The sequence below is a fragment of the Hibiscus syriacus genome, unplaced genomic scaffold (genome assembly GCF_006381635.1).
Source record: "Hibiscus syriacus cultivar Baekdansim isolate YM2019G1 unplaced genomic scaffold, ASM638163v2 tig00112738_pilon, whole genome shotgun sequence".
NCBI lineage: Eukaryota > Viridiplantae > Streptophyta > Magnoliopsida > Malvales > Malvaceae > Hibiscus > Hibiscus syriacus.
Window position 1 is genome coordinate 1,005,868 of NW_024063392.1, and position 10,714 is coordinate 1,016,581.

At 32.4% G+C, this 10,714-nt stretch overlaps 1 protein-coding gene and 1 long non-coding RNA gene across 2 annotated transcripts; one reads left to right on the forward strand and one right to left on the reverse strand.

The window, feature by feature from the left end:
* The first annotated feature begins 478 nt into the window (after positions 1 to 478).
* LOC120182771 (protein BONZAI 3) lies at positions 479 to 7,520 on the forward strand. The gene is made up of 17 exons (XM_039187642.1): positions 479 to 730; positions 2,123 to 2,170; positions 2,411 to 2,559; positions 2,679 to 2,727; positions 3,320 to 3,376; positions 3,669 to 3,848; positions 3,931 to 4,065; positions 4,164 to 4,225; positions 4,353 to 4,446; positions 4,520 to 4,634; positions 4,739 to 4,815; positions 4,944 to 5,078; positions 5,171 to 5,335; positions 5,416 to 5,529; positions 5,657 to 5,753; positions 6,053 to 6,161; positions 7,510 to 7,520. The coding sequence occupies exons 1-16, from the start codon at positions 575 to 577 to the stop codon at positions 6,148 to 6,150; spliced, it is 1,731 nt and encodes a 576-aa protein (XP_039043573.1). The 5' UTR covers positions 479 to 574; the 3' UTR covers positions 6,151 to 6,161; positions 7,510 to 7,520.
* A 71-nt stretch (positions 7,521 to 7,591) lies between these two features.
* LOC120182772 lies at positions 7,592 to 9,270 on the reverse strand. The gene is made up of 4 exons (XR_005521864.1): positions 9,188 to 9,270; positions 8,772 to 8,994; positions 8,023 to 8,302; positions 7,592 to 7,675 (listed from the first exon to the last, which is right to left on the reverse strand). It is a non-coding gene; the product is annotated as an uncharacterized LOC120182772 (long non-coding RNA).
* Positions 9,271 to 10,714: the final 1,444 nt, after the last annotated feature.

The following is a 10,714-nucleotide window of genomic DNA, read 5'->3' on the forward strand; positions in this document are numbered from 1 at the left end:
TTATTTTGGCTAAGATTATCGTACCAAATTCTAATCAAGGGTTTTCCCCCCTAATAAAGTTAGTTTCTTATATTCGAGCGGTGCAGAGGTTAATTTCCCCGAGAAAAATCAGTTCATTTACCCCAGTAATTAAGGGGAAATATATCTTTAGATGAATAAAGCAAACCCCAAGGTTTCCATTTGACTCTTTGAAAGTTTGCTCTTGAACAAGATCGTGATTTTTACTAATTGCTCAAATTTTCCATATTTGGATTATTCTTTAACCGCACGAAGTTTCAACCGCGTTTCCGAATTTGTGCATCAAACGATTTGAAAAGGTGAAACAGACTATCACACCATTTCCGTTCTCTCCTTTTGGTTTTGGGCCTAGTCGAGAAACTTTCGCTACAAATTTTCTTTAGTTGAAAAGAAAAATTAATCCAAACACACAAATCCCTGTTGTTGTTTTAGTGAGAGGGTTCGGTTTCCTGGAAATATCTTTATAGAAAGAAGGCGAAAATCAAATTTTTAGCTTCAGGAAAAAAGTTTGAATAGTTAGGGTTTTCTTAAATTTGTTAAAAGAATTTGAAAAGACATGGGCGGCTGTTTTTCTGGTGACCTGAAAGGCGGCCAACAAGCTGTAGGTGGGGTTGATGGTAGGCCCATTGTGAATAATAATGCTGGACATAACGACGCCATTGATTACTATTTCAGAATCCGAGGTCAATTTCCTCTTTTTACTCAAGTTGAGGTACTATAATTTTTATTTTTAATTTGTTGGGTTTAAAGTTTTTTATAGGGGTTTTGCATCAAAATACAAATCATCTTTGTTTACACATAACTAAGAAGGAATTCTGAGATTTGACATTGATTTTACCATAGTACTCGTGTGCGTGACTGTATAGTTTGGATTGATTAGCGAGATTTATTGATTCTGTTATGTTATTTGAGCTCGAATTTTATATATATATTTTTTATATATTTAGATGATTTTTTTGTATCTATCATGTTGGTCTTATCATTTTAACCCTACATCTTTATCTGTTTCTCTGCATCAAACATCGAGCAAAATTGATGGTTTTGACTTATCGTGTTATGGATTAATTGATGTGTTATTATTGGTTTCTGCAATTTACTCAGCAAGTTTAGGCCATCTGCTTTAATTTTATTTCTTTTTGTTCAAACCATCTGCTTTATTTGGGTAGTTATGTTGCTTAATTTAAGATTAATTTAAGGCTGTTCTCAATCTAAAAAGTTATGCAACTTGTAATATTTTTTGTTATAGCTGAAAAAGTTACATTGCTGTGTATTTTGAGTTTACAACTAAAAAAATATATGATTTATAACATTTTTTGTTATAATCGAAAATGTTAAGAAGAAGATACTATTTTTAGTTTCAATTTAAAATGGTATTGTCCAACTTAAAAATTTATGCTTTTAATAATATTTTTAGTTACAACTTATATATGACTTTTTTTAATTTATATTAACAAGTTATATTTTAGGCTCTTCCAAATACTTTAAACTAACCCCACTTCAAAACTTGCGTCCCAATCATTGTTTCCCTGGCTGAAACAGAGCAAGATTCTCTTTTCTAGATTCTTATCCAAATAGTCAGCTACGAGGTAGAAACACAAGTTAATCATAGGGCTTGACATGACACCGTATCTTTTATTACCCTTTTATATACATATATTTACATATATGCATTTGTAATTTGATTCCTTCAATTTTATGCTGATGTGAATGTTTTATTAGCTTGGACCTACCAGAGGACAACCATTTGGACCCTTCTTGCCAATAGAACCTTTGACTATTATTTATTGGAGAAATATCTTCTGATTATTATAATGAATACATAAAGCTGTCAACTATTCATATCTTATGCATGAAGTACTTAAATTGGAATATGTAATTTTATTGGAGAGATTGTCTTCATGCTCAGTATGATGGAACACTGGAACTGTCATGTTCCTGTAAGCTATGAGAATGATGCATTGAAACAATTTCATGGATATAGTTGGGATAGCGAGATAAATTATAATATCCAATTACAAATTTAGATGCAGTGGATAGTTCATATTAATGTCATAAAAATGCTGCTTATTATGGAGTTTTATTGTGATTTAAATTTGCATTGCAGTTATCTATGTCAGCATCAAACTTGCGTGATCGTGACATCACATCAAAGGTAAGATTCTTGATAGATCTTCCTTCATTTTGGGTTCATGTGCCTGTATCATTTCCTAACGGCAAATATTAGAAATTTATGACATGAACTGCATAACTCATTGATGCTCAACATCTGAAAATAAGAGATATAGAACATGTACTGTGTAGCAAATACCTGAAAATTCAGGTCTTCTATTGCATGCTTTTGTCTACGTAGAAAAGTTACTTAAAAGTTGCAACTGCTCTTGTTTTCTGGTAGAGTGATCCTATGGCAGTTGTGTATGTAAAGAAAATGGATGGTATGCTGGAGGAGCTTGGCCGTACTGAAGTCATACTCAACAATTTGAATCCTGTTTGGATTCAGAAGATTAATGTTGCTTATCAGTTTGAGATTGTTCAACATTTGGTGTAAGCTTCCCATATTTTGTCAAATATATCTTTCAGATTACCCCCCCCCCCCCCAAAAAAAAATGTAGTTTTTGATTATGGATTTTGATATTCTTCTTCTTCTTTTCCTTCTGCTCCAGTTTTCATCTATATGATGTGGATACCAGCTATCACAACATACCTGTGAAGGTATGTCAAAATTCCTTCTTTTTTCCCCTCAAGGCTTTGTTGCTGGCAAGTTCTTCGGAGATATCAGTGGACAATGTCAAATTACTACGGCTTCTCTGCCAATCATAATGTTTCTAGTTTTTATTGTGCTAGATGATCCCAATTCCTATATTTCTTAAACCAAACTCCTTTCTGAATGAATTTAACAAATTGATTCATATAACACCTAACAAATGAGGAATCTAAGAACTTTATGTCAACAATCATAAAAGAAGATCAGATATTGATATATGTTTGTCATGGGTATGCTTAATCTCCTAGGGATTTGGGGGGTCCTATCTTCCATATCGGACTTGGGAATTTCAAGAAAAATGAATAGCTAGAGCTGAATAGCTAGAGCTGCATAGCTTAGCTGTAAAAGTGTTCCCCCCCCTTTTTTTTACAAATTTTACCATTGGAACAAAAAGTTTCCAAGTAGTGAAAGAACAGTTGTATCATAAAAAGGATTTTGTTTTGTAGATATGTTGTAATTTCTTTCAACATAAGGAATTTACCGTATGCCAAGTACCTCTGCTTTTTATATTATTTAATTTTCTGTTGTGTTGCTTTGTAGGCACTAAAGTTGAATGAGCAAGATTTCTTGGGAGAAGCCACTTGTGTTCTGTCTGAGGTAAGTTGCCTCCCATCCATTATCGTTTCTTGTATCATATTATGTACTTCTTTAATATCAACTAAAGAAGTAGTAGTACTTTTTAGAATTACTTCATCTGTTGAAAAATGCACTTTATTATTCTTCATGGCTACTAAAACATATTGCATTTCCCTCTGGCTGTAATAGGATTTACTTGCCACTGCTAGTTTTCCAAAAGAAGTGGCTTAGAACCATGATACTATTTAGCATGAATTGTTAGATTATGCTCATTGCAACACTGCTAACATATGTGTTCTCTTTTGGTTGGCAGATATTAACCAAAAGAAATCGGTCTTTAACTCTCAATCTCCATGGGAAAAATGGTCCAGGAGGTTCCAGAAACTTTGGGACACTGACCCTCTATGCTGAAGAAACCTTTTTATCCAGGATGGTTGTTGAGACGAAATTGCGTTGTTCCCAGTTAGACAACAAGGACATGTTTTCTAAAAGTGTATGTGCTCATTATACAACTAGTTTAGCTGTGCGCTTGTGTTCATGTTTTTTAACTTCTATACTCTTATTTTTGCTTATAGGACCCTTTCTTGAGAATATCAAGACAAAGCGAAAGTGGAAATTATGTTCCAATATGCAAGACAGAAGTGATAAACAACAATTTAAATCCAGTTTGGAGACCGCTATCTCTGAGCATGCACCAGTTTGCAAGCAAGGCAAGCTTGCTTTCATTTTGGCTCCTGTGATAATATCTTAAAAGTTTATAAGATTTTTGGTACCATAGTTATGTTTCTATTCTCCATGTTGAATACAGGAAAATCCATTACTTATCGAATGCTTCGATTTCAACAGCAATGGCAATCATGTACTTATTGGGTAACTTTTTAAAATTTTGGCTTATGAATTTGTTGTTTTTGTGCGGTTTTAGCTTTTACTAGTTAAAACTGTTTGTTGCCTGCCAAGAAAAAGGCTGACTTTGGTCTTCTTTATCTACTTTAATCAGCCAACTTCATAAATCAGTTTCGGAGTTGGAAAAACTTCACAAAGAAGGAAGTGGTGCAAATTTGGTTTTCCCATCTCATCGTGGTCGGGAAAAGGTGTTCACTGTGCTTGGCATCCATATTTTTACTAAAAATATGTTGTATTCTTAAACATACCTTTGCGTCACAGGTTCTGAAGGGCCAGCTTTTTGTAGATCAATTTATTGAGAAGGAGCAATTCAGTTTCGTTGACTACATTTCTAGTGGGTTTGAGCTAAATTTTATGGTTGCCATTGACTTTACAGGTAAATAATCATTGTGATCTATGATATACATGTCCCAAGCATTTTTGTTTCCCCAGTTCTTATATTCATGTTCTGGTTCAAATTTAAATATTTGACTTGTCCAGCTTCAAATGGGAATCCTCGACATCAAGATTCCTTGCACTACATTGATCCTTCAGGCCGGTTGAATTCTTACCAACGAGTAAGTCGTGGATAACACTTTATAATGCATTTCTATTGAGTTTAGATATGTTCTCCATGAGATAGCACTAGAATTTTCCTTGTTTGAATTCCTATAATGGTGGCTAACTTAATATGACATCTTAACAGGCTATAATGGAGGTTGGGGAGGTTATACAATTTTATGATTCGGATAGGAGGTTTCCAGCTTGGGGTTTTGGAGGAAGGACTCATAACGGCACTCTATCCCATTGTTTTAACTTGAACGGTACAAATGACTATGAGGTAAGAGAAGCCAAGTTTTTTGTTTTCACCATGATCCTTCACCTCAAAAGTTGCGAGTTCTTCTAAGACTAGTTATTTACTTCCATTAAAAGGTTGAAGGAGTTCATGGCATCATGTCTGCTTATGCTAGTGCGCTGCACAATGTCACTTTGTCTGGACCTACTTTGTTCAGCGATGTAATCAACAAGGCTGCACAAATGGCTTCCCATGTTGCCTCAAATGACATTACCAAATATTTTGTACTGCTCATTATAACGGTAAAAAACGAATTGCCTCTATGCAAGTAAAGAATTGTTATTCATTGAATGAACTTAGAGAGATATGTGGTGTTATGCAGGATGGAGTTTTGACAGATATTCAAGGAACAATGGATGCTTTGGTTAGGGCATCTGATCTTCCTTTATCCATTCTTATAGTTGGAGTGGGGAATGAAGACTTTAAACAAATGGAGGTATTACATATTATTCTAGAACAATCTTTTGAATTGTGTCACCGTTTGCATTACTAGCATGCTATAGTTGTAATTTTTGTACTAAAAGGATGATAAGAAAATGGTTTTGGTTCTTGTTATTTTGTAGATTCTGGATGCTGATGATGGACATCGATTGGAGAGCTCAACAGGTCGTGTTGCTACACGAGACATTGTACAATTTGTTCCCATGCGAGAAGTGCATAGTAAGCCATGTTCTAAGCCACCAAACTTTTCCGTTTTAGCAAGCCCTTTCTTCCCAACTAAAAGTATTAGAGAGTTGAACTCATTGAGTGGCCTTAATGATAAAAGTGAATGTTGTTCTCCTTAGAAGATCTAGGTTTGAGCAGATGCATCTGTCGTGAGTGTGTGCACGTTGTCAATAGGCTAAGAAAAATTGTGAACTGATACTATTTTATAATCACCCAGCCTTGGATATGGTGAATGCTGACTCAGCAAACACTTTGCTGGTTTTACTTTTGATTTAACAATGTTTTTTTTACAGGCGGGCAGATTTCTTGTGTTCAAGCTCTACTGGAAGAGCTGCCGGGACAGTTTTTGACTTACGTGCGATCTAGAAACATCAAGCCACTCTATGCTTGATTGCCCTCAAAGTCTCAGATTAGTCTTTTGATTTTAGTAGTAGTATCTGTATGACAACAAATCTTTTTTAGGATTGACTCTTATTCGGAAGTAGAGGTGAAGCCAATGTCAATATGCCGTGTTCATGGTTTATATGATTCTTTATTTCTTATGCAGCATTCTGAATCCTATCAGCAAGCTGGAAGTTAGTTTTTCTTCATTGGTACTGCTTTGATTAGTTGATGATCAAGTTTGCTTATCCTCCAAGTTATCATTGTAAAAACATCTAGAGAAAATCAAATGTTAAACAACATTGTTCTATCTTAATCAAATTAAGAGTCTGTGAATGAATCGATGGTGCTTAACCAAAATCCGTGCCATCAATTTTTTGTTATCATGATTGATGTTAGATATATATTTTTTCATTTAAATGTGTTCCCTTATTTGAATTGAAAATCCAAACCAAACTTTAAATACAGTAAAAGAAACGAATCAAATTACTTTATTTCATTGTCAATGTGAGTTTGGTAATGATAATCGTGTGAGAGTCTTTAAGCTGATGTTTTTTTGTTGGTGTTTGGTATGGAGGATTTCGATAGATTTAATGATTAGTGATTTTGTAGGGAGAACCCAAACCAGTTGAGACACTTACAAATGCTACCCTCTAAATATGTAGACAGAACCTTTCTCTCTCAATCGAATCATTTTTTATAAGATCATCAAATTTGACAATTCTTTAACATATCAACTGTTTCATTGACCACGTCCTTTAGCTTCGATCTTTGTTACTCACTACTCATTTTTTTCATGATATTATATTGGAATACTGACACTAAGATACGATCTTCTAAATATATGAAAAATCAAATAAACTAAATATAATCTATATTTGATACCTGGTTTGAATATCATTGATTTCAACTCTCAAATGATCCAAATGACGTCCTTCATAGTTACCAAAATCACGCAATTTGACCATGCATGCAGTTGTGTAATAAAATATGTTTTTTTCCCTTAATTTATAATAATGAAAATTTCAATTTCTATACGACAAATCTGGCAGAGTTTCTTCGAAATTTTCTACAATTTTCTCTTCTTTTACAAAACTCTTGACAATCCCATTAACTGTAAAACTTCATAAGAGAAAATACCTCTGTTGCGCCATGGATAAATGGTATTTCATTCAATCCGAATCACTTTTCATACTCCCCATGGCTTTTAATCCTCTTGGTCTCCACATAATGGACAAAAATTGAAATAAATAACCGATGATGCTCAGAATTAGGCGAGGTGTCAGATATGTGCAAAGACTGAATATGCTAATTTTTTCATATATTTTAAGGATCGTGCCCCTTAAGTCCATGCCTATGTTGGACACAGATATTTCAAAGAAAACGAAAAGCAAACGACTACTCGCAGAATATATTGAAAACTGAATATATATATATATATATAGACTCGAGCGTACCTTCTTATAACTCTTCTTTTCCCTAACTTCATACCTCTCTTGGCACATATCGGTCAACCATGCACCGGGGCTCACCAACTGCCAATCATCAGATGATTTCAAAAATTAGACCTAAACCGATATTGCAAATAAATCCAGGAAGATATATGAATAAATCTCAGTCCTACATTAATCTAGATACAAAACTGTGTTACTTGGACTTGGTTGTGAATGTTGAAACAGGAATGTTTAAACTTTAAAAGTTTTTTTTACAAACTTGGAGGGTCTTATTGCTACACTCATATCCGGATATATATCAAACACGAGCATCAAAGATATAGGCACTTCAAGTAAAATGAAGACTTGGACCAACAAAACTGCGTATGACTGGAATTTGATGGTTCAATTATTGAAAGTTCAGCATAGATTCATCAATGTCAACTTACAAGTAAGCTTCTTTGGATGATCTTGGCTCTCTTTTTAGGTCTTTGGGGAGGTTTACACCCTTTCATCGCAATAAAATCCTCCTCTTTCTCTTTGCTTGACAAGGTTTACACTAGTGCTTTGTTATGATCTCCATTACTACAATCCACTGCAACCTTCCCATTATCATCCATTAGACTCACCGCCAATCCCCTTGTTGTGTAGTAGCGATCTTCCTTCTCTAGTGATGAGTTTTTCTGGTGCTCGGTTGTAGTCGACCGGAGTATAGCTGCCTCGGAATTCCTACAATTAAACATGCAAAAAGAGAATTTCACAAACTTTTACTAGTTTGCTAATACAAATTTTACCAGGGAATCTCTTAACACCATGTTTGGTTTGCTAAGGGACTAAAATATAACAGCCATCTAATTAAAAGGGCATAAAACAAACAAATTCAAACTTGCCTTCTCTCTTTTTCCCTGCAACCAAACAGTGGGAAAGGGAAAATTTCCCAACCTCATTTTCTTGGGAAATTCCTCGCACACACTAGGTGGCTGAGCTCCATTCGCAGCTAAGAAATTAAAACAAAATTCATTCTTTTCCCAACCTAGCAGTTTCTCAGAAATCAAACACACGGGTAGCGAAAAAAATCCAAAAAAAAAGGTTTTAAAAACGTATGAAAATCTCATGATCCCAAACAAACAAGAGGTGCCGAGAAAATTCATATTTCATTTAAAATCCAAAAAGAAAAAAAATACTGATCTTCTCTTACCTAGTCAGACGATGATTGGATCGAGAAGAGGGAGATGAATCTTTACAAAAAAGACGACAAGTGATTCTTCTACGAACTATAGCATTCGATTTATGAGATATTTTCTGAGGGTCTTTAACTCTCACGCATCTTAGCCCCTTTCTGTTTCCCCACTGTAGAAACAGCTCTGAATCTATTGTTTTGCTTGTCCTTTGGTTCCTCTCGTCTTTCTCCATCTCCGGCTCTGGTATCAAAACCAGCAAACAAATTCCAATTCTCTTTGTTGAAGAGAACCATTAAAGTGGCTTATGATGTGAAATTCGAAGAGATGATGAAAAATCAAATCTTTGGTTTTTTCTATTTTTGTTCAAGTAAAATCGAGATGATTCATCAGAGATAAAGAAAGATAATATATATATGAGCTTACATATACATACTCAAAATTGGAAGTTGAGAGGAATTTGTTGGCTGACTTCAAAGATCTAAACAAACACACTAGAGTTTCCTCGTAATTCCTGAAAAGCAAGATAAAGTTGGTATCAATTGGCAGGTAAAAGAAAGGAAAAACTGAGGGTACGTTTATAGTAAAATGTTTTTGAGAAATATTTTTTTTTCAGTGTTTGGTAAAGCTGATAGGTCAATATAAATTATTTTTCTGATTAATATAATATTTTTGTGTTTTTAAAAAAAAAAAATCTACGATCTGATTTTTTGTAAGTTATTTTTAAAATTTTTCATTTCAAAGAATAAATATATAAAATAATTTTATTTTATGAATTTAATATTAATAAACTTTTTTAATAACATTTTAATCAAAATATTAATTATTAAACATTTAAAATATATTTATTAATATTTTTAATAATAAAATATTATATTTTTAATATTATAATAAAATAATCAATTATATTATAATAATATAAGATATTATATTTTTATTTTAATAATATATAATAAATTATTAATAAAATTTATATTATTTATTAATTTCATATAAATAATATTATTAAATTATTAATAATGAATAATATTATTTATATATTTAATGTTAATCTAATAATCTAATAATATTTTAATAAAGAAATATTTTTATTAATAAAATTATAAAAATAATATTTTAACAATAACTAAATTATTTTAATATTTTAAAAATAATGATTTTAAGTTTTATGATAAATAATATTATTTATTGTATTTAATATTTGTAATAAATAATTTTTTAAAAATTCATCAACTAGTAGAAAAAAGGTTTAAACAATATCTTCCAAATATTGTAAAATATTTTTCAAAAACTGTTTTTCAAAAAATATAATTGATTTTACAAAGAAAAAAAAATTACGAAAAATGATTTTAGTAAAACTGAGAATATTATATTAAAAGGAGGAGGAGGAGGAAGAAGAATAAATCTTACAGCAAAATTACAATAAACCCAGAGAAGAAGAAAAAGTAGGATTTCCCCCCAAAACTATTGCTTCAATAAAAATGGTCGAAGGAATTTGAAAATGAGGAAGGCTTCTCTTCTGTTGCCACTCTGTTTCTCTTTTCAGCCTATTATTTTTGTGTTTGCCTTCTCTCTTGAGGATTCTGAATTATCCCCTTTGTTGTATTTGTTTATGCATCATCAAGGCTTTTATTATTCATATATATACAAAAATTTAAAATAATTATTAAATTAACACTAACACTTAATTTTCTATCAAAATAATATTAGGGATAGATATGAGACTCGAACCCTAAGGGTTTCGACCGACCCAACCCTATCGGTTCAGATTTTTTTAAAGGTGATGTTCGGGTCGAGTTAGGTTCGGGTTTAGGGTGAAAAATATTTGACCCGACCCAACCCCAAAAAAATTATAATTTTACCTTATATATTTTGGAATAATTACAATAATACCCCTATATATATTATTTTTTAATTAAATCACTGTTTTTATTGAATAAAAATAATATTTTTTATTATTTCG

What these genes read in the sequence shown, in the direction of transcription:
- LOC120182771 (XM_039187642.1), top strand. Translation starts at nt 575, where the DNA reads ATGGGCGGCTGTTTTTCTGGTGACCTGAAAGGCGGCCAACAAGCTGTA. An exon ending in ATCACAACATACCTGTGAAG is followed by an intron (nt 2,728 to 3,319) that starts GTATGTCAAAAT and finishes GTTGCTTTGTAG; the next exon opens with GCACTAAAGTTGAATGAGCA. An exon ending in TTGTACTGCTCATTATAACG is followed by an intron (nt 5,336 to 5,415) that starts GTAAAAAACGAA and finishes GGTGTTATGCAG; the next exon opens with GATGGAGTTTTGACAGATAT.